Source organism: Dryobates pubescens, chromosome 8, assembly GCF_014839835.1.
Source record: "Dryobates pubescens isolate bDryPub1 chromosome 8, bDryPub1.pri, whole genome shotgun sequence".
NCBI classification, from domain to species: Eukaryota; Metazoa; Chordata; class Aves; order Piciformes; family Picidae; genus Dryobates; species Dryobates pubescens.
This window is the reverse complement of record NC_071619.1, coordinates 23,545,684-23,568,979: the sequence shown is the minus strand read 5'-3', so window position 1 is coordinate 23,568,979 and position 23,296 is coordinate 23,545,684. Positions and strand designations below refer to the sequence as shown.

The following is a 23,296-nucleotide window of genomic DNA, read 5'->3' as shown; positions in this document are numbered from 1 at the left end:
ATGGTTTCATTCTGGTATGTGCTGTGGTGGACCTCAGCAGTGCCCTGCTCCTGTGTAGATGTGGGCCAGTGCAGCAGCAGCATGGGGCAGTTGTGATGTCTGTCTCCTCACCCTACATTCACTCAACTCACAGCTGCAGTGACCACCTTTAGAGAGGATGGGGGGAGGGCAACTAGAGAAACTCTCTGTGAGCGCTGCGGTTATGCAGGTGCTGTGCTGAAACACACACGTGTTGTGGCACTCACAGAACAGGATGCTGTTAGGTTGGAGGTGTGCTGACATTTACACACTAGCTCTAACCTATGTTTTAATCTTCAGAAACATAATATATATGCATAGTGAGCATGGTCTAACATCAAGCAAAATGCAGTGCATGCTATCAAAGCAGGGGAAGAATTGTCCACTCAATGGGGATAGGTAGACCGGAGTAGCAATTTTAGAGCTGCTTACCTGTTCACTTGTGCTGCTCTTTTCCAGGGCCTTTGGGACCTGAATGTTTTGCTGAATTCCAGAGAGATGATGAGCTGTGCTGCTGAGTAAGTTTTCCTCCATTCTTCTCAAACTTCTTCAGTCTCACTGAAGACCAAAAGTTAGGGAGTCACCATTAGCCCCTGGTATGAGTGCACTGAACTCAAAGTTTAAAAAGACCAGCAATATTTTATTTCCAGACATCCCAGGACATCTCTTTCACCACTGAGAACAGGCAGCAGATACAGAGTGTTCTGCAGCAACCTTCTCTGTAGGCAGATGACTCCAAGACCCTTCATATTCTACCTCAGCTCTACAAGAAAACTCACTTCTTTGCTCCTTGTTGCGTTCCAAAGTAGTAAGCCATCTGTTTCCCCAAGGTGTAGCCTTTCTGTCCTACAGCTTCTCCAGTCACACCTCTCTAATGTGCCAGGTCACAATGGATGACCTTGTGCATGAGTGGAAGCTCTCTCTCTCTTGGAGATTTTGGGGAGAAGAAAAAAAGAGAAAAAAACCCCAACACCGCTAATCTCCATCTGCCTCTCTGTCTGCCCTCACGCAGCTGAGTCAGTACTGCTGGGAAAACACTTTTGCTCACATGAAGCAAACTGTATGCAGATCCCTCCTGCCAGGATGGAAATCATGTCCAGGGAGTGAGGCAGGTACAGCCAGCCTGTGGATGGCACAGCCTGGCCCTGATACGGAGCTTGCAGGCTCAATCAGTGCCAAGGGAAAGAGGTTACATGGGAAAGGTGCTGGTACTTTCACAGTGCTGTGGCTCTTTTCTTGCCCACATTCTGACAGTTGACCCATGGCTACTACAGGATGCAGGCTCTGAGTGGCTGCGGCATCCCATGCAGTAGACCCTGGCAGCCACAGGGACTGCAGAGGAGGCAGGAAAGCATGGAAAAGGTATATCCAGAGCTCTAGTGGAAAAAACAGAAAGCTGATAACTGTAGAAGGAACATCAAAGCTCAGGACAATTGTTGCCAATGTTCAATTTTCAGTTCTGACAGTCCAACACACACATGTTTTGAGCTGTGAAAATTCTGGGTCAAAATTCACCTGTGATCAGCTGGTTCATACAATGTCTTTAAACGGAGTCAAACTCAATGCAAAAACCTGCACTTCAAGATTTGAGGTTTTCCCACTTGAAGATCAATGTCTTTTTAGCCTCTTTACTTCTAAATTGGGTAGAAAATGTCTACCCAACTACAAACTCTCCACTAGCAGCAGGACATCCAGACTGTCCTTGAAATGTCGTGTAAAATTATTTGTACTCTAAGTAATTCACTTCTTTGAGGTTTCGATTGTTGATATATTGCTACCAGCAGAGGATACTGCATTACAAAAGAGCACCATTTTGTACCTCCAATGTCTTGACTTCAAAGCATTTAAACTTTATAAACAAAAAGACATTGCCTCCGTCTAGCACTGAAGGAAGCCATTTATGTAAGCACGAGTTTGGAACAAATAATTAAAACATGAGACTAAACAAAAACGTTTGTGTGTTTGTTGAAACAGCTTTGAAGTATAAACTCTTCTTTTTTTCTGTGTACATTTGCAGTTTACCTAAGGGTGCCCTCTGAAAGTATTATTTCTTGCATGTCTTGCACTTGGAAGTACATCAGTGGTGGCTACCGAGGAGCTCCCTCTGCAGGTTGTTTCCTGACGTGCCCATGTCCCATCCCAGAGGCAGCCTGGATGTGCCAACGTCTCTTCATTCTAAACGTCTAAGTGTTGCAGTAGTACATTTGCCATACCTCAGCTCATCTTTAAACCACAGCTTCATAGAGAACACCTTTCTGTCTCTTCTGTCACCTATTCGAGTTGTGCAGGCTTTCTAAACAGTAGTCTCCCTCAAAAATCACTCCATTTTAACATCTTCTGTTGCACCTCAGAAAGCCACAGATCACGGCAACGTGTGGCTGTGGTTAGGAAAGACGGCACTTCGCTAATTCGTCCCTCAACTCACAGGAACTGAAGCAGGTCCTCCAGCGCTGGCAGGGTTGACACCCAGCCAGGTAAGCAGCGGCAGCTCAGGGTATTTCAGAGAGTAACTAAACGCAACTCATCGCATTCAGGGTAACTGCAAGGAAGCGACAGGACAGTTTGTTACCAACACTGCTGCACCTGTTTCTCACCTGAAAATGGCGAAGCTTCGCGATCTCCGGCTCCTCCGCTGTGGCTGTTAAGGCAAAGGGGACGCTGGCGCCAGGACAATGCGGCGTCCTGTGCTGCCACCTGGCGGGCAGCGGGACAACGGCGACTGTGACGGAGCCGGGCCGCCACTGGCGCTCAGCGAGCAGGCCACTAGCGGACAGGGGAACTCGGCGGGAACGGATCATTAACGTCTGCAAGCTGCCAGAGAGAATCAGATTGCTGGAACTGCCACCAAAGTATTCGAGTCCAGGCCCGGTCTGTGACCAGTGACAGTAGCCAAGGATCAAGGCAAACTGGACAATTAACATACGGGGGTGGGGGAGGAACCCAAACAATTCTTGCATCAGAAAAGGTAAGATTTGATGGAATCATCAGCTCCACTGAAAGCAGGGACTCCACAGCACGTCAGGACACCTCAGCCAAGAGCCAGCACGGCAGCTCTGCCTGAGCAGTACTGAGGTAACACACTACCAGGCAGGGGGATGAAAAAACCACACTATACTTCAATTCAGATGACAATTTTCCCACATTTAATATCTACACAGGTAGTATCAGTTACCTGAGATCACCCAGCTGCTTTAAAATGAACCATGTACTGAACTGCTTTAAGCTCAATGCTTTTTACCAGCATTGGTCAAAAAGAGTGTCCAGTTAACATCTAAACATCTGTAAACCAATCATTTTGGGCAGTTTCCTATTTCACAGTTCAACTGGATTAATTGGATAAGTCCAAGTAATTTTCTATGCACAAGAGACATGAGGCAGAGTTTATTGTTGTTATAACATACAGTTGTGCTATAAAATGGAACAAAGTCCTGAATAAGGAAGTCACAAGTGGTGGCACTGCCTAACCTCCATTTCTAGCCTAATTTTGAAGATGACAAAATCATCAAGCAGGACTGCAAAAGAACTCTTTTCTAGTAGCTGTGCCTGATACTGGAGGCCTAATAGGAGAGACAGGCACTTAACCATAGAAAACTAGGCCCTGGCAGAGCAGCACTAGCAAAGACCCACTTCTGTGCACATACCACAAACTCCATTACCATGAACTGCAATCCTGACTTCAGGTTGCATAGGAAAGTGGTAAAGCTACCTAAGACTGATAGTCACAGGACCACAGGTGGCTATGGCAAGCCATCCAGAATGCTGAGGTCCTGCAACCCTTTCCTGTGTGGTCCTATGGCACCACACCTACCTCTTAAAATTAGACCTGGCGTACTTACAACAAGCTGTAGTTTTCAGTATAGGAATGCTCTTGCAATGCTGCAGGGCACAACACTTACACTGAAATATTGCTCTGTGCCTTTCATTTTGAAGGAAGAAGGGAAGGAAAAGGAAAGAAAACCTGAAAAGAACAAAACCCAGAAAACCCATTTTTAGAAAGATACTTTTATGTGAAGATCATTAAGTGACTGACCTGTTTAGTTTGTCAAAACGTTAAGACTCATGCACAGCACTCTGAGCACCCAGACAACAAACTTGCTTCCAGCAGAGGAAAGTATGCAGAGGACTGGTACCTGGAAACCAAAACCACCCCACTGAGACCCTGAAGCCAGTATTACTGATCACAGTGACGCTGCAGAGCTTAATATTTATCTGTAGGCTTTGATAGAAAATGTTGGCTTCTGCATTTCAGAAGTTAGGGCACAAAGGTGCCTTTAAAAGCCACAGCTGCATGTAACACATCACTATACCATGTGTAACACTGACTTGTTTAAAGCTCAACACAGTTCTGAGAAAATGGAGTGGTTTGTAGCAAAGCATCTTTAATTGGGCCTTCCAGTCTAAAATGCCACTAAATCACACAGCAAAAAGGAACTTTTCCTCAATTGTCTACCAACTTTTCAAAACTGAAATCAGGAATTAAAAAAAACTCCCAATAAATTTACACTTTGCCCACTCTATGAACTGATGGAATGAATCAGACAAAATAAGTCTCAGAACCTGAACCACTGTCCAAATAGCAGGTATTTCACATTCACTAGTGAAAGGCAAAGTTGGCACCAATACCCTGTCTCTTGCTGGCTGCATCTCTGAATGACAGCCTCTGACCACCACTGAATCAGACCCACTGCAAAGTGGATAGAACAAACCAGCACCAGTAAACACAACAGGTTCCAGCAAGTAACTGTGCAGTCATATTTAGGAAAGGAACAGATTTTTTTTATTCGTGGTAGAATTGCATTTAAATTTTTAATTCTTTTTCATACACAGGTTAAGGAAACATACACACACACAAAATGTTCTATCAAACTGAAATAAGCCAAACCAGCACAAATTTGTAGCATTTTTTTTTTAAATACTACTAAGAAAGATGCAACAGTGGGAAGAAAAAGCTTTTCAGTTCTATTTTACCAAATTACACTCTGAATACTACCTTGTACACACAAATGCAGCCCTCAGTGGAAAAAAACAAATCCAGTGCAAAACCATTTTTAAACCCACACATTATCAGAGGAAATTCACATCTGAAGAGAGCCATCACACTTTCTTTTCAGTCACAAGATTACTGAACAAAATCAGTCAAGTGTTTTTTTCCCACAAGCTTTAATATTTTACAGCTTTAGTGATTCTAAAGGTTGTGAGGTTCCAACATTCGTTACTGCTCAGGCACTCCGCATAAAACGTACTGGTTGATACAAACTGAATGTGTTTACCTGATCAGCTGAATTATTTCCTTCTTGTGCATCAAACTCCACAATAATGGTTTTGCTGCACCAGTTAAGCCTCGTGATTTCACGGTGACCAATTTTGACTTACGATGATGATGTATAATTCAAGTAATACCCAATGTGGGCTGATTACACAGAATCAACAGGACAAAAAAAAGAATGAAACCTTCTTCTCAAACAAGCTCACTATATCCTCAAGGTGCAAAAATAGGCTGTTGAGACCTGCTACATTCCTTACAAAAATCAGATCTCAGAGCAGAACTGAACTTCAAGTAATTTCACAGTTGCATAATAAAAACATCCCATGATCTTTTGGCTGATTTGTGGTCTTACTGCCCAGGCAGAGCTCTAGTAGTAGGGTAACTCAAACTAAAGCCATTTACTGAACCCTTCAAATCACTCAATTGAAGCACAGTTGTGGTAGTGTGTCACAACAGTACAGTTTAAACAGTGGTCTGAAACTACCAAAAAAACCCCAAAGTGAAACAAAAAAGCAAACAAAAGTTAAAGCAGAATTATTTTTTCAAAGCCCACAATTTCACATAAATTCTATTGGATGAAATAGAAAATAGGGGAAAAAATGCCTGACAGTCATGTTGCAGACAACCTTGAAAGCTCTTGTTAGCATTATTTTTTCAAAACAAGATGCAGAAGAGGTGGTTATTAGTACCAAAGGAAACAAAGTATTTCTTAATTTATGCCGAAGCCCCCATCACAGAGCACTTAGTTGCAAACTCCACCACTAACACCCGAAACATCCAAACACTAAGAACAGCCTCAGCACTGCAGTCAAATGTGCTCTGGATGACTATACCACTTCTTTCAGAATGCCATGGGACTCTGCCACATCAGTGTGACTACCAAGGTAGATCAGTCCGAACATTTCAGTTACTGGTTTATGTTTTTAATCAACATTGTTAAAATAAGTATAAAAGTTGGACCAAGTTAAATAGAAAATATAGTTCCATAGGTGCTACTCATGGGACCAGAAATGTTTGGGGTTTTTTATGATTAATTTTTCACAGCATTAAAATTGTCCTGAATGGTAGGGCAAAAGGCTAGGACAACTGTCCACAGTCAGTAATGACAATCTTTTTGGAGGTCTTTCCAGTCTTGGAACCAAAGCTCTCAATTTTTTTCACAACATCCATTCCTTCCTTCACATGCCCAAAAACAACGTGTTTTCCATCCAGCCTGTAAAACAAATAAACAAAGGCAGTTTTATTTAAAACAACATAAAGACCAAACCAAGCTGAGCTCAGTGAAGGGATGTCAGAAGATCTTCATAGCTCTCCCCTGCTCATCAACTGTATGTCAAAGGCACAACTGCTCTACAGGTGCCATGAAATACTTTTGGTTTTGGACCTTAGAAGCATTCTGAAGGATAGTGGCCTCATTACTCTCCCAGCCCTCCCCTCCCTCAACTAAGCACAGAACAACTCCTTTTCCATCACGAGTCAAGTGATTTGGAAATTTAAAAAAAACCATCAACCCACAATCAAAGGTCCACCTCAAACCATCTGGATCCAGGCATCAATTCATCAGGTTAACAGGCAGGGCTGAGATCTTACCAGTCAGTTTTTGCAGTGCAAATGAAGAACTGAGATCCATTTGTATTGGGTCCTGCATTGGCCATCGAAAGCACACCTACAAGAGCAGCAGCTTGTTAGATTGGTGTAACAAGTATGGAGTGGAAAAGACAATTCTCTGCACATTTAGTCTAAAAGCTGGACAGACTGAAGACACGATAGTGTCACATCATCTCCAAATGATTTCTAATACCAACTTCATGTCTTTGACAATTACCTCCAGCCTAACCTCCCTTCTCTCCACAGCAAGAATGTTAGCAATGTAATTAGTTGTACACATCCTGAATGTGATTAACATCAGGTAACCTCTACTGTGGTACAACAGCGCAGTAGTTTCCTGTGGTGAGGAAGTTCTCCTGTATGGCTTTTCCTTTACTTTTTCCAGATTTAACTTGATCATAAAAAGATGTGACTGTGTTTCTTAATAAATAAGAAACCCCAGAACACTTTGGTTCACTTCTGCAGAAATCATCTGAGTAAGTCTATGACTTATGAATGAGCAATAATCTGACCTGGTCAGAATTTCTAAGTAGTATACAAAACTTTATTTTGCACAGTCCTTTTTATAATAAGAGCAGCAATGTCACCCTTCCCAGGCTGACTGTATTTGTACAGCAGTCTGCACAAGAAACACATGCATTGTTGAACTTCCTAACTACCAAGCTCCCCACACATCCAACCCCCTCCCCCCCTTTCTTTTTAAATAAAACTTTGTAAACAATGTTTCATTATAGCTTATCATCATCAGAAGGTAGAAACAGTGTTTCTTTACCAGGTCCTACATGCTTAAGTATGAAATTTTCATCTGGAAATCTACTGCCATAAATGGATTTTCCACCAGTTCCATTATGATTTGTGAAGTCACCACCCTGAAACAGAAATAGCTGTTAACTTCACTGGCAGACTTTACATCAGAAGTTATACTACTGATAATATACTCACTTGCTCCAATTTAAAAGTAATAAAATCAGTACATTTTCTTCAAGTTAAGAATGAGTATGGTCACACAAGGATTTAAAGCCACACAACTAGATGAAGATACAATCAAACTAAATGTAAATTTCTGCTCCAGGTATTGCTGACAATGGCATCTGTAATTCTAACAACCAACTTCCTGTGGTACCAGCGTTGCTCCCAAATGTAATACAACAGAGCAGTAATTTTAAGAAACAAAATCACCCAAATTCACTACCACAGGCAAGATCTCAAAACTATTCTTTTCTCCCAACAAGTATACATACTGGTCAGAATCTTCATTATTACTATCTGTTATTTCTAGGCTTTGTTTTTTTAAGCACTCTGAGTTATTTTAAACTTCCTTCAGCTACATGTTGCTTGCTGCGATAGATGTGATCACCTGTCTCAGGTTAGACACTCAAAACTGAAGAAAATAAAACCACTAGCCACAGCGACTCGCAAAGGCAGCTACTAAACACTGCCCTCCAGCAACATGCCATCTCCTCTCCCAGAAGTGACACAACCCATGATGCTAAGAACTTGTGAACTTGCTCACCTTGAGCAATCTATCACAAGAGATGTTACAGCTACTGTTACGCAGTCCCAGAAGTATGCTCTGCATGCTGCATGTCATGTGGAGGCACCTGAATTGCCAAGTCCTGGGTATGATAACCTTCAATTAGGCTATACCAACTGCCTGAATCATATTAACAATCCATCTCAACAAGTGAGATGGTTTCTACTGTTTTCTCTTACTGGAAGATATTTGAAACCTATGACAGTATTTCCACTTTGGTAACAAGTACCAACTAATTCCTAGCCATCAATTCACAATCTCATGGTACCATGGAGTCAACCACCTAGTAGTCTCATTTCAGGTCTATTTCTGGGGACAAAACAGGGAGGCAGGGAGAACAGACACAAATCAGTGTTAGAACTGAGAGCAAGATTTCTATTTTTCTTATTTATATATTTCTGGCCCCATAAAGATGCCTAAATTATGCCACTTTTGTCAGTTTCACAAAACCTTAGTTTACATTTCAAAGGCAAGAGAACAGGTCTGACAGCTGTATTCTTTAGCTCTGAAAAAAGGTGGAGGGAAGGCCATCAGAGTCATCAGTTAATAAACACACTACAGCAGCTAAAATCCTGCTCACCTGCCAAGGACAGTAGGAAAAAGGCATTCAAGAAGGCTGTTTTCATAGTTTTGTTATGGTAGTTGTAACTGTTCAAGAAAAATTGCTAACCTGTGTGGACTTCAACTCAATTCAGAATTTTGAAACATTCATCTTTTAAATCAAACAAAATCCATTCTAATCCCAAAAACTGACCCAAATCAACCCTTTTGGTTCCCTCCTTCTCTCCACACATCAGGGAAACATTTGAAGAAAGCTTATTTTTAAAACAACTCACATTCTCTTACTGTAAACAGATTACTCTACTAGGGATAGAGAATGGACATGTTTTTAATAGCTCACTTAGGACATAAAGCTGATTGTCATTCTACCCACAAATGCTTCTCCCAAGCAAGTGCAGTTTTGCCAAGTATGCTGCTGTACAAAAGCAGAAAGCTGTTTAGGCTGTTTAAGATAGTCTACATATAGTAAACAAACAAACAAAATTACCTGGCACATAAATGAAGGAATCACTCTGTGGAAAGTGGATCCTTTATACCCAAATCCTTTTTCACCAGTACAAAGAGCTCTGAAGTTTTCTGTGAAAACAAATCATGAAGTATTACACTGCCATACATGACACAATAGAATCAAACACAAGCAGATTAGCCATGTCCCAAGCTCACACTTCAAAAAATTTATAGTGTCTTTAGAGTGTTATCAATGTGTTAGTTGTTTCCATGCCTCAAAAGCTCCTCTGTTACAAAGCTAAGGAAACAAAGCCTGTTTAACCTCAGAACAGAGTACAGAGAATTCTCTTCCATCTTTTGATCCTTTTATTTTGCTGTTATGTCTTAACTGCAAGATACTTACTTCCTCAAACCCACCACTCTGGAGCTTCTCTATAGCAATTGTGAACACGATACCCCTCTTTATTTTTGTGGGAGTTTTTTGGTTGGGTGTTTGTTTGTTTGGGTGGGGGGGTTTGTGCTTGCTTTGCTTTGTTTGGGGTTTTTTGGTTTGGTTTTGTCTGTTTGCTGGGTTTTTCGCTTTGGGAAGGGGGGTTGTCAAGATATTCATCTACTGGGAACTGAAAGATAAAAATCAAGCTTTCAGAAACACTAAATAAGCAGATGAGAAAGGAAGCATGTGATATAACTAGAAATCAGTTCACTAATCAGCTAGTGACCAGGAAAACAAAACTTCATGTGCTCTCTGGAAACTACGAGACATGATGCCTTTGGTTCACCCTTTTCCACTTGTTTGGGGGTTTGAGCTTGATATAATGTGTTCTTAGACATATTTACTCATCACTGATCACCCAAGTTATGGACTGTACTGTCTTGGCACAAATTATAAAATTAAACTATTTGGAACACATCAACAAATTTTAACTCTTCACTAGTACTGTTTGGACGAAGCTCTTCTCATATTGCTCTGTTCAGTGAAAGGGGATGGAACACGGAAATCGTGTCTACATGGATATTCTTGTTCCTGCAAATCACATTCTGGACCTTAAAAATTATGGAATTCTGGAGATGCTGCCTTACCTGCTGTCTTTGGAACCACATCAGCTTTCAGCTGTTAATGAAAAATAAACGAATTACTAAGTCAGCTTTTTCACACATATATAGAAAAACTTCTACCTGGGAGACTGGTACAATTGAACCTTCTTTCCAAGGTGATGAGCTACCTGTAATCACAAGCCACCCAAAGTTCCAAGGACATTTTAAGACTTTCTAACCATTTGCCTAGAAATTGAAAATATCTCCTCAATGTAACTTTTAGCTAGTTAATAAAGGACAACTTGAGCACAGTCTACTGAATTCATTGATCAGCATGATAATCCAGCAATAAGTAAAAGGTATCTTTATGATGGACCCAAACATCCATCCAATACAGCCAGAGAGTTCAAAGTCTCTCCAGCATATTTAGTTACGTATCATGACAGCAGCCAGCAGCAATACAGTCAGATTTTCTGTAAACAGGGCACACTGAAAATTGCCAACCTGGAAATTAAATGCTACTTCGAGAAACACTGACGTTAATGCTATTTTCTACATTACCATCCAGCTATTTACTACATCTCATTGATCAATAATGAACTTGCCCAGCAATACTTTTACCTATGACCCCTTCAAACGTTACCTCCTGAGAACAAGAGAGCTGGCAGTGGCCAATGATTTGCATGCTTTCAATGAAGATAAATTAACTGAGCTTTAGCCTTAAGGAAAAGCCTTTTAGAGAAAAGCCTCATGAATTACATTTAAAGAAATCAATCGACACAGAACTTGGGTACTGGTGGCAAAAAGCCACACTGAATTCCATCAGTAGGTAGCAATTCAGAAGAGCAGCATATTCTCTCCAATACAAGCTTATGGAACACCACCCCCCCCCCCATTCTTTCCCATACACAATACATTTATCTAGAGGCATGTGCCAAGCCTTAAGGATATATACCAGAACTCCAGTCTTGGTGCTTATTGGGCTTTTCCCGAGACTGGCCTCTACCACAGTTTTCCTGTCAGGCTTTATTCAAACAGCTAAGTACCTCAGAGACCAAACTCTTAATCATAAAGTTGATTTCTAGCTGCCAGCTCAAACAGCTGTGCAAACCCTTCAACGTATACGAAGCAGGAAGCTCAAAGTGGCAGTACCTCAAAAACCCAAAGACTAATACCCAAACAATTACCCAGAAAAAGAAATAAAGAAAGGAAGGGGAAAAAAAACCAAAACACCCCAAAACCAACAACAAAAAACAAGACGAATTTGGAAGAGTGGCTGTAATGCTCTATAGGTGTGCTGGCCAAAGGGCAGGCCAACCCCTGAGTGCTAGGCAGCCACACGAGGGTCCAGCTCTTCGCTGACAGCACAGGGTCCCCTGAGCAGCGCTGGGGCTTCGGGTACTTTCCCACTGCTGGAACCATGCTTATTTCTCTCTATCCAACAGTACCCTTCAGTAAGTAAGTTTACTTTTGCTTAGCATTTCGGTTCTAGTACTATGGATCAATTCTTTATTTATTTTTTCCTCCCTGAGGCTCCCTGCCACTGTATGGCCCAATCTGCACCTCAGAAGCCGCAGCCGCTCCCGAGCTGCAAGCCCCACCGACCGGTCGCACAAGGATGACTTTGATTACTGACTGCTGACACAGGCAAACCTTACTGCCACACACCTGGTGCCCCACTCCAGCCCCCTTCTGACCCCTGCTCGCCACCCACTTGGGAGAGAGCCACCTCACCGTTCTCTCACTCGGGTTCCACGTACTCGGTGAGACCTTCACCCTTAGGCCCCTCTGACGCCTGCAATGGGGGCAACTGTGCCTTTCCTGCGACCCTAAGAGCCGGACCCAGTCGCTGTGCCAGCCGGCGTCCCCGCGGGCTTGTCCTGACCTTGCCGCTCACCAGCCGCCATGGCCGGGTGCCCCGCCGCCCGCAGCTCCCCAGGCACCGTCCCCTAGGCCCCGGCGCCAGGCAAGCTGTCGGCAGCCTCCGCTCCCTAGGCAGCCTAGGTGCCCCTACCTCCAACACGACGCGTCCCAGCGGCTGGTTATCGGCGCCTACGTCCAAGTACACCACTGGGTTCGGCGTACCGGCCGCACAACCACGGGCACCGGTCACCTCAACACAGCCGATCCTCAGCGGCTGTAGCAGGTCCCCGGGCGGGCGAAGCAGGCGGCGGGCGGCGCTCAGCGCCAGCATGCCACAGCCGGACAAGCTTAGCGTGCAGGCGGGCAGACAAGGACGCAGCGATACGCACACACAGGTTACAGGCGCTTGGCGCCGCCGCGGCCTTTTATGGGTTCCGCCACAGCGCCCCCTGGGGGCGGCGCGCGGGGAAAAATGGCGGCGAGGGGGTTGTGGGGCAATGTGGGGGAAGGGGCGCTGACATGGCGGAGTTGTGGGTGTGCGCCAGCCGCGGCGCAGATTCGGCTGCGGGGCCTGGCGGCTGGTTCCGGGCGGGCTGGGAAGAGGAAGCTGCCGCGAGCTGCCGCTGCCCGCGCGGAGGACTCGCGCCCTCCTGCTGCCGGCCATTTTCTCAACCATTTTCCGGGGCTGTTGGGAGGATTCTTTTGTTTGCTTCTTTTATGGTTTGGGTTTATTTTTGAACATTTCCTCATAGACCCTGACCCCAGAGATCAACAGTGTGATGGGAAGCCTCTAAAATTTTGTAACTGCACGCAGCCCATTAGGGTTTGTCCCGCAGGCCCCAGCGAGCACCTTCGCGGGAAGGGCTGGGCTGCGACCATCGCAGGCGTGGGATCATCGGGTGCAGTGGAAACATGGGAGTGGTGGGCTGCCTGAAACAGTGTCACTCACCAACACCACCCACGGAGTTGCATAACGACACGTGATGAAATAGGTGCACCTGAGCAAGTACCTGTTGTGTCACCGTGGCATCACTGACCCCCTGGGGTGCCCAGGGCATTGTTTCATAGCCTGACTTCGGTTTTGCCAGGAAACCTGCCTGAGGAATTAGAAAAGTGAGTAGTAATGGGGAAATATCATTCATGTTTTATATGAAAACACTAACATTTTATTTTTCTGAACTTGGATCACAACACTTGGTATACGGCTTAGTCATATTCAGGCATTTTGAAATTCTCTCTAGTTGCCATGCTGATTCCATATACAAGAACTTTTAAAATGTGTGGTTTGGTCCTGTTCTGTGAGGTCAAAGAAAGCTCTTCCATCAGTATAACAGCAGCAAGATAACTCGTCTCATAAGACAGTATATGTTGTCTCTAAAAAACTATTCCAATACAGATTTTATTGCATCCAAATAACTAATGGTGCAGCTTCATAGTGCTAGGTGAAGCACACCCTACCATTACTGTAACAGCACTTCTTCGACCAGAAATCATAACACAAATGCAAGCCCTCCCCCTCACCCCCCCTTTTTTATATTATTTAAAACAATCACGAAAAGAACTTCTGCTCTCCATGACAAGCTCATGCAAGTGTGCTATATTTAATACAGTTCTGCCGCATCACACCTAAAACAAAGGCCACCCAGGCCCTTGCAGTTAATGGAATACAACTGGACCACTGAGTCTCTGCAAAATTGGTTCTGTAGATAGATGATGTTCTGTCTGCTTGCTCTGCTCTTTCAGCTTCCCAGATGGAAATACTGTTTCTATTAAGGCATTTCCAAAAAAACATAACTGGTTTTACACATATTATTTTAAGGCATTAAGTCCCCCAAACTAAATATAATTTAGTTACAGTACTATGTGCTAGTCTCGTTAAAAATTATAGCCCTTGAATGTGGGAAAACAGCTCCTAAAGTGATTCTTAATAAAAGAAAAACAAGGGTAGTAGTTATGGATCTATAATGTTCACGTTCCTTGAATTATAAATTAAGTTACTCTAATGAAGGTTAGAGTAACACAGCCATGTAATAAAGTATAACAGAATCACACAACAGCCCCTAAGTGGGGAATAGTAAAGTTTCAATTTGTCTACATTCTTTGTTGTCAAGCTGCTAAAAGTGACTTTATCAGTGACATTTACTGAATCATCAGAAAGGTGTCAATCAAGGCATTGCTCAGACCACAGAGTTCAGAGCAGAACTACAACATACAATTACAGGTAACTGAGAAATCCTAGATGAATATCATTTCCCAGGTACACACTACAGAGACTCCTATACTTCGTGCCTATTAAGTGGAAGGATATCAAGGATAAATTTAGCAAGTTAAGAGTTTTGAGATGTCAATTCAACAGCTGGTGGCATTGTAGGGGTGGCTGTAGCATGTATCATGCCTTATAACTACATAGCTATTTTAGGCTATGCTAAAGGGTCCATCTTGTCTCAAACCCTTTTACAAGGAATGCCTAAGAGTGAAACAATAGCATAAGGTGCTTGTTACAGGCCAGTGCGCTTTCCACCTCCTACTGCTTTCACTTCACAGAACTTCCTGAGCTGGATGTGACTTTGGTATGTAGTCTGTTTTGGTTTTTTTTCCTGTGTACTTATCCACTCACTGGATCTGTCTTAACTCTTAGCACCATCAGCTTCCTTGACTGTAAGCTGTAAGGCACTGTAACTGTAAGCTGCCCTTCCACAAGCCTGCTGCACAGCGCATCAAGGATCTGTTTTGAATACTGCTCCTATTAGCTTCAGCTCATGTGCCCTATTTCTTGTACTGGAAGTGAAAAGCTGGCTGATGACCATCTTTGTCATACTATGCATGATTTAAACCTGTGTCTTTTCTTGTCTTGGTCATTTCAAGACTGAAAAGTCACAGCCAACTCAATTATCATTTATAAGAAAGCTGTTTCCTATCTTTAGAATCATCTTTATTGACCTTCTCAAAGCTTTTTCCACTTTTATGGATCTTTTTGAGATGAGGGGATCTTTGCACAGTATCCAAGCTAGGAGTGAACAGTGAGCAAAATGCTCTCTGATTTCACATTTATAAACATGAGCAAAACAGCTTTGAACTGTTTTGCTAAGGGTTCACAGGTGTCTTTGGTAGAGCAAACAAAGCAGTTTTCCTCATTTGCAGGCCTCAGCAAGAAGGCAAAACAACTTGCTTGATTTCATGGTGGTTTATTTTTGTCTGGGAATATGGACTGAATTATTGTCTCCGGGCTTATGCAGTGAAGCTACTAATTCACTCTTGAATTAGTAGCTCTTGAACAAATCACATGAATTGAAACTCATGCAGAGAGTATGACTAGGTAGTTGTGACTTACAGAGATCAGTATACAAGAAAACCAGGAAAAATGTTCTAAAAACTCTGTCAAGGATCACCCTAATGACTACCAAAGGAGGCTTAGAGCTAGATCTGCAAACTCAAATGATTTTAGAGGGGCTTTGAACACATCTCTTTGAAGATAATGACCATCACTGACTTTCTACAAGATCTGGCTAGGAGATAAGTACATTTGGCAGGAAAACACGAGCACCTGGTGCCCGTGCTGTGCAAGATAGGCAACAGAATGTGGTGGCACAGACTAAAATCCAGACAGATACTTCAGCAGAGCCATTGAGCTGGGTATCTGCCCTACAGATTTCATCATTCACTTTTGCTCCCCTCAGACTCAATAGATAGTATAGAAGTTACAGATAAATAAACAAGGAGGAACATTTTGATACAGTTTTCTAAGTAGGTATTTTTCTATGAAAGAAAACTTACTATGTCCTAGCTGAGGAATTCCTGCATAGGAAAAAGAACCTTAAATGATACAATGACATTTCATATTGATACACTGCTTGCAACTTAAAAGACTTCACAAACAGAACTATGAAGTAACGGAGTAAATATTCCCACCATTGTGCCAAGATGGATACCAAACAACAGTAATGGTTAAGCGAGTCTTCTAAAGAAACAGAAGGAATAAATGCTTGAAACATGACCTAAATTTGGGGATTTTGATTTCAAAGGGCTTGAAGTAATGGTGTTACACACCCTCCCCCAACCCCCCAAGAAGACAGACATTTCACTGGTACAAAGGTGATGTCTTTCTTGATTCCAGCCATCTGACTGCATGCCCACTTGTTTGTGACAGAGGAACCTGGGTTAATCACAGAATATTAGGGGTTGGAAAGGACCTTGAAAGATGATCTAGTCCAACCCGCCTGCCAGAGCAGGATCAACTGTATGAATTCAAACTTGGATTGCTGCTGTTGGATCGATCTTGAAAGGTGTGGTAAGATCATGTTTTGCAACCTATCATCTGCAAAAACGCAACTACATGCAACTCATGTTTGTCTATGGCAGACTTTGGTATGATCCTCATGGGGCAAGAAAAACTCAAGTATTGACTGCAGCAATCTATGCCTAAGTGGATTTTGCATAAACATCACTTGATACTGTGATAGAGGGAATTCCCACAGTATTGATTTTAACAGTGACTTTAAGAATCCCTGCATGTCTGGGACCTAGTTATCTCAAGGATGCTGCTGATTGGACTGTTAGTAGAGGGGACTCAGCTTGATTTTGAGTGTGGAGAGCAGGAGTTTGCAGTGGGTATTCCCACCCTCCACCTGCAAAGCCTGGATGTGCTGCACTTCAAAACACAGCATAATATTTTCTTCAAGGTTTTGGCTAAGCTAGAAGATGGCTTGAGAGCTGGAAAGGATTTCTGTGATATGTCTCTGACATGCATTTATTTATGAATGGGGACTAGTGTAGGGGAGATGGTGAAAGACCCTTCCATTATACTAAGTGATTGCAGTGTGAAATTAAATCATACAAGAGCTCAAAGGGCATAGAGTAGCCACACAGGTACATTTACAGATAAAAAGAAAAGATGGTAATAAATATTCCCCTGATCAAGATTTCCTCTTAGGAACTTGCAGTAACCCAGCTCACACTGTGAACCTTCTCTCCAGCACACACCATACATAAAGGAGGAGTTTCCCCATATGACTTCATACTAATTATCTACAAATAGTCATACAAGAAAAACCTCAATCCACTCATGCTCCTTACAGCTGTGATTAGCATTTTCGTTTCAGAAGTTCTGGGTGACATTGCTTGCTCGGAATTCATTACTCAGTCTCCCTGCATAATGCATGGAAACTCGCTGCTAATATCTCAGATTACACTGTGCCTTTATGCAGTGCTCAGAGCACCTTGCAGCTGCCCATAGCTTCCCAGAAGATTGTCCATGCAGCACTACAGATGATCCATGAACACTTCTTGATAGATCACAGCAGCCTGGCAAAGCATGTAGGATGTTTTAAATGCATAGTTGTAGGCTACAAGAAAAAGGCAGCTGTTACTCCCAACAGACTCACAAAGCTTCGAGACTTCTAGATAGGTGGTTTGTCTGTGGGTAGGGAAATGCTTTGCATACTTATAAAATAGTATTAAGATGGAACAAAAGTTATGGGAACCCTTCTATTGTCTGAACCACAGAAATGTCATTTATAACAGAACTTAACACCTATAGTGATCAGTTTGGTTTATTTACCTGTGAAGTATCACCTCTGGTCTGAGGAACAAATTCTAAGATAATAGTATCAGAAATGCTTTTAGGACTAGTTATGCTACCTCATCTTGTATAAGATGGTTCTGAGCTTGGGATGATCTCACTGAAAATGCAATTGGCCATAAATTACTCAGAAGAAATTCTTAGCAGATCCTTCCTGGGAAGTAGAAGTCAGCACCATATTGTCCCCAGTCCCCCTCCTCAGAGGTTATCACAAAACCCACTTGCATGGAAAACTACATCTGTTTTCTCACCACTACTATCTCCTGTTGTGCCCTGTCTTTTCTCTGGCTGTGTAACTCCATTGGCCAGGTCTTATTTCTGTGATACAACAAATCCACAGCTGATAAAACCCAAACAAGGGGCATACCCACACTGCTTATAATCACTGTCACAAACACTAGAAAATGCAGTCAGAGGGAAAGAAAGAAAGGGGAAGAACATCATACATTTAGCATTTTAAGACTGACAAGGTAATAATATGACATTCTAGGGTCAAGTGCATTTTAGAAGTTAATTTTACTTGCAACTCAAGTGGGAAATGGTTGCAGTGTGCATAGAGGCACAGGGCCATGTGGGACCCGTGGTCCCATGCAGCACACCAGCAGCAGCACCTCAGATTCCCAACAGAATGCTTTTCACTCTCCATCCCTGCTATAGTATTTGGTTTTAAAAATTCTTCTCACGTGGGTCTCTGGTTCAATTTGATCCCTTTTCTGATGTTTCCCCCTCCCCAATATTTAGCAGCTTTTTACAGTTATTTTCTTTACATTGTCATGTCTTCATGACCTGTGTTCTCTACACTGTTTCTCTAAAGCACTGCTTTAATTGGCTCCCTGGTAAAGCCTTGGCTTTCTCTTGAATTTGTCTTGTGTGTAAATCTGAACAATGATGCTTTGAGGTAACAGGTGCCTCTGTACCTTGTACAAGGTAAATTATCCTCTCTGCACTGAACTAATTCCAGCAATAATCATAGTTCTATGTTTTTCGGGTGTACAATTTCATAAACAGGAGTTGGAAGCTTAAAAATGGCCAAGTAGCATCAGTTTGAACAAGAATCACCCCAAAAAATGCTTCATAGATGTAACAAGACTTAAAAAATTGTCACCAGTGTTTCTAATAAACAAATCTGATCCAACCAGCTTCACAAGGCAGAATCTGATTCCCTTCTGCTTTTTTGAAGTTTCCCTATAGAAAGGATTGCTCACCATCAGCAGAGAACAGCATTACCACATTAGCTAGCATGGGACAGTATGACATACTTACATGACATAATTGCACATGACACTTATCTGAATACACAGTGTCCCACCAACTGCACTAACGACTTGTCAGATGCAAATTACTGTGTCACATTTACAATTGAAGAATGTAATTTTTGGATAATGAAATGTTTGATGAAATACTTAAAAGCTCAGGGTAAGAATTGCTATTAAGTTCTATTAGCATTCTGAAGAGTGAGGCGGCTAGGGTTCCTTAACTTTTGATTCTGTCTCAGTGTCACTTCTGCACGTTCTGCCATCAGTTTGATAGTGGCAACATGAAAGTAATGCTTCTTCCCAGAGGGACTACCATTCATAATTCAGAAAACTGCTAGCCAAATAGGACTCTTGCAAAGCAACATATTCTGCATAACTACATGAACTGGGTATTTTCCACAGTCACTAACTAGGACAGCTGTTTGGATAGGTGCATGGGTTCTGTCCAGAATTCACTGATTTTGCATGTCTTGAGTAATACAGAAGCAATTAATAAAGAAAAAATGAGCTTCAAATTTGAAAATAATAGTTGGTGAACATTAGAATAAATTTAAATATGCATTAGAACCCCAGCAAGACTTCAACTCCAGCATTTCATTAAATAATTGGGAGGTATTTCAATAGTATTTGTAAACCAAATGAAGAAAAGAATCAAACAAAAGACTAGAACCCTAACAGCAGTCTGAATATTTTGAAAAACATTTCCATTTTTCTAGTGTTTGACTAGTTAAAATTTATTACATTGAACAATTTGTCTCCATGTTGATGATGATCAATGTCCATGAGGTGGCAAATGAAACAAAATGTTCCAGAATACTTCACCAAAATCCAAAACACTGACATCATGAAACAGCTATGGACAAACAGGGAAGTCTAGATTGTAAGAGTCAATTAAAAATGTAATTGGTCAAAACTTTGTGAGGCAGTTTAGGCTGGGTGCCTCCTGTTCCTGCCACATAAGTTACACCTCCGGTGTCCAGAGTGTCCAGTAGGTGGACACAGGAAACAGCGTATTTCATACCCATAATGTCCTGCACCCTGTAAATCCATCTGCAAAGTCATTCTCTTCCTCTTTCTTCCTTCTCTGCTCCCATGGGAGATGTTCCCTATTGGGTAATGGTGTGGGAGTATCTCAAGGCCTCTTAGGCCTGGCTAGGCCTAAAGCCATGAGAAGTGGGGGTTAGTCTCAGACCTGGCCAGCCTGAGACCAGCCTAGCAGTAGTGGGGGGGTAAGAAAGAGCCCTGGGGGTTTGGGTATACCCTCACATGGGGAGAAGGGAAGTGTTGGGAGGCTTTTGGGTGTGCTATAGGGGATTTTGTATGCTTTGGGATTCTTTCGTCACTATACTTTGTACCTTCTGTAAAACACTAATTGCTTTCCCATTTGAACTTTCCATCACTTTTGCAATCCATTTGTGTGAGTGTCATTCTTTTGCCCCTTTCAGGGGCAAGAGAGGATCTGCCTGGCCCCAAACCAGGACGCTCTGACCTAGCAAAAAAAATCAGAACTGGTAATCCTAAATCTCTTAAAATGTCTAAAAAAAGACAAAAAAGAGACCAGCCTAAAAGTGGTAGATGCTGGTGGTCTAGATTATTGTGTGTAGCTGGATCTATCAAAAACTATCATGATTTCAGTAACTGGAAAGATACTGGACAAATCAAGCAGATAAATTCAAGACATTATACAGGGTAAAAAGGCTAACGTCACCTAGTCCACACATTTATAATGCAGAACACTCCTAACCGAAGGATAGTCTTAAACAACAGAATTATGAGTTGGGAAACGTAGATGAACTACATAGCAAACAAACCAGTATGCTAACACCTGCAGGAGTTGTGACAGAATTCATGTCTGCTTGCATTATAAATGAAACTGTATAATGAATAGATTCCTTTTGGGGTACTTTTATGTTCCACTGAAAAATTTTGTAGACTGATGGAGACACGATACCTCAGCAGAAGGTTGTGGAGGTCTGACACAAGAAAAATCCTGTGTTCCTTTCAGAACAAATGTGAATAGTGCATTGACACAATGACAGACATTAGAGTGATATCCCACATAAAGCTGGTAGGATTTCAGTGGCACAGAAAGTAGAAACCTGTAATAAGGTGACATGCTGGTAATAACATAGTATGTAAAAAAGAAAGGTAATAGTTCATGGCTACAAGTTCACAATATAGTAAGGTTTGTACAGCCTTGGAATTTAGGCAGGCAAGAGAATGTAGGTTTTGGTTAATTATACATAGAAATAAAAGACTAGGTACACAAAATATGTTAATTAGTTCTAAGAGGAAACAGAGGATAACAAATGAGAGCATTAGACATAGCGTATCAGGTGAGAGTTTTAGGACTGTTTTGTTTGCTGTCTAGTTTGCTTTTTGAAAGGAAAGGAAGCAGCTCTATTTACACCCAGCAGTGCCATCCCCATAGTCCAAGCAGAAAATGAACAGGGAGTCCCTTTTTCCATGTTTCTAATTGTTTTCAGTCTTTTGCTCCTGTAAAAGGCATAATGAAGTGCATAGCAACAGAGTACAAGGTGCACAATCAAAATAATGTGTTTCAGAGATCCAGACCAACTAGGAAGAGTAGAGGAAAAATGCAGGGAGGTAAGAGTGTTCTGAAGTTGTTCAACAGTTGGCAAGCAGGGAAGTCATAGATATTCACATAGGTGGTTGCCTGGAAGCACATGTGGAGTGCACAACTGTAATGGGAGATGCTGGCATCAACTGGATACACACATCATACCTATCCTTCATCCTCAGGTGACATCTGAGAGAAACTCCACTTCCAGAATTGTCATACCATCCTCAGGCTTCAAAGTAAGCTTGAAAAATATACAGTGCTCAGGGACATCACTTGAGCTCTTCATACTTTTCTCCATCTGTACAGTGCCAAAGAGGCTTTGCACAATGTCTTGCTGAGGTTTCTTGTGAGCTTCCAGGAAAACAAAACACCAAAACCAAAATATCCATTAATTATTGTTTGAATGGGTAAATATTTTTTCTGTTTCAGTTTTATTACATTATCCTAAAAGCCCGTTGTAATTTGTAGGGCCAGCAAGGAAGGCAGAAGCCGAGAGTTAGAAACAAGCTATTTTCCCCAATTTTCACAGAATCACAGATACATTCAGGTTGGAAAAGACCCTCAGGAACACCAAGTCCAACCAAGAATTCTACAAGGTTCACCCCTAAACCATGTCCCCAAGCACCACATCCAGGCAACCCTTAAACACATCCAGGGTTGCCGACTCAACCACCTCCCTGGGCAGCCCATTCCAATGCCTGACCACTTTTTCCATAGAAAATTTTTTCCTAATGTCCAGTCTAAATCTACCCAGTTGCAGCTGGAGGCAGTTCCCTCTTGTTCTATCACTAATTACCTGGGAGAAGAGACCAGAGACAAGCCTCTGTATTTTGAGAAAATAAATCCCTAGTCTAGATCTATCTACCTACCTACCTTTTGAGAAAATAAATTCCTAGTCTAGATCTGTCTACCTACCTACCTACTTACTTGTGTTTCTCAGTCAACAATAAAGACTTGTGTCCTTGTGGATCTGTGGAGTAATTGCTAGATCTCAGTAACATACCTGTATAGATACTCATATTCTGAAAGGGTTAGGCTGTTCCTTCATATTTGAGTGCATGTGAAAGGTGGGTTTAAACTTAATGCTTCCACAAATGCCATATGCAAATACAGAACTACTCAGTAATCCCTGGTAAAAAAGTTCTCAGATGCAAAGTGACTGTCATCTGTGGCTGTGACAAAGTATGGGTGTTGAACTCCACTGAGAAAGAACCTGCGTGCATCATGGGTGGTGCTGGTACAACCCTGTGTGTATTCCCTGTGTCACGGTTCAGTCTACTTACAGTTAAAACAGGCAGATAAATTAACCAGACTTGGTAACTCAAAGGCTGCCTGAAACCAAGCCCTTCACCTTTATGATGGGCATGCATTAAAAAAAATACATCTCCTTTCAGTCATCTTCCGTGGTCACTGATTTCACAATGACAGGCTCCAACTGAAACAAAAGTATCAAGCTCATGAGAATTTTTCAACAACATCAAAGCTAAACAACTCCTCTGTTGGATGTGTAATCCCTCCACGTGTGCTGACACCAGAGACTAGGCAG

The 23,296-nt window shown here is 42.2% G+C and overlaps 1 protein-coding gene across 1 annotated transcript; it reads right to left on the bottom strand.

Moving 5' to 3' along the window:
* Positions 1–5,092: 5,092 nt before the first annotated feature.
* Positions 5,093–12,691, bottom strand: PPIF (peptidylprolyl isomerase F). Its single transcript, XM_054163676.1, has 6 exons — positions 12,484–12,691; positions 10,515–10,545; positions 9,475–9,563; positions 7,665–7,761; positions 6,875–6,950; positions 5,093–6,497 (listed from the first exon to the last, which is right to left on the bottom strand). Exons 1-6 carry the CDS (start codon positions 12,661–12,663, stop codon positions 6,362–6,364), a joined length of 609 nt encoding a protein of 202 aa, XP_054019651.1. The 5' UTR covers positions 12,664–12,691; the 3' UTR covers positions 5,093–6,361.
* Positions 12,692–23,296: the final 10,605 nt, after the last annotated feature.

Excerpts from the sequence above, each read along its gene's own strand:
- PPIF (XM_054163676.1), bottom strand. The coding sequence starts at position 12,663 with ATGCTGGCGCTGAGCGCCGCCCGCCGCCTGCTTCGCCCGCCCGGGGAC. Across the intron at positions 9,564-10,514 it reads TGTGGTTCCAAAGACAGCAG|AAAACTTCAGAGCTCTTTGT; the intron begins GTAAGGCAGCAT and ends TTGTTTTCACAG. Across the intron at positions 7,762-9,474 it reads TTCCTTCATTTATGTGCCAG|GGTGGTGACTTCACAAATCA; the intron begins GTAATTTTGTTT and ends TTTCTGTTTCAG.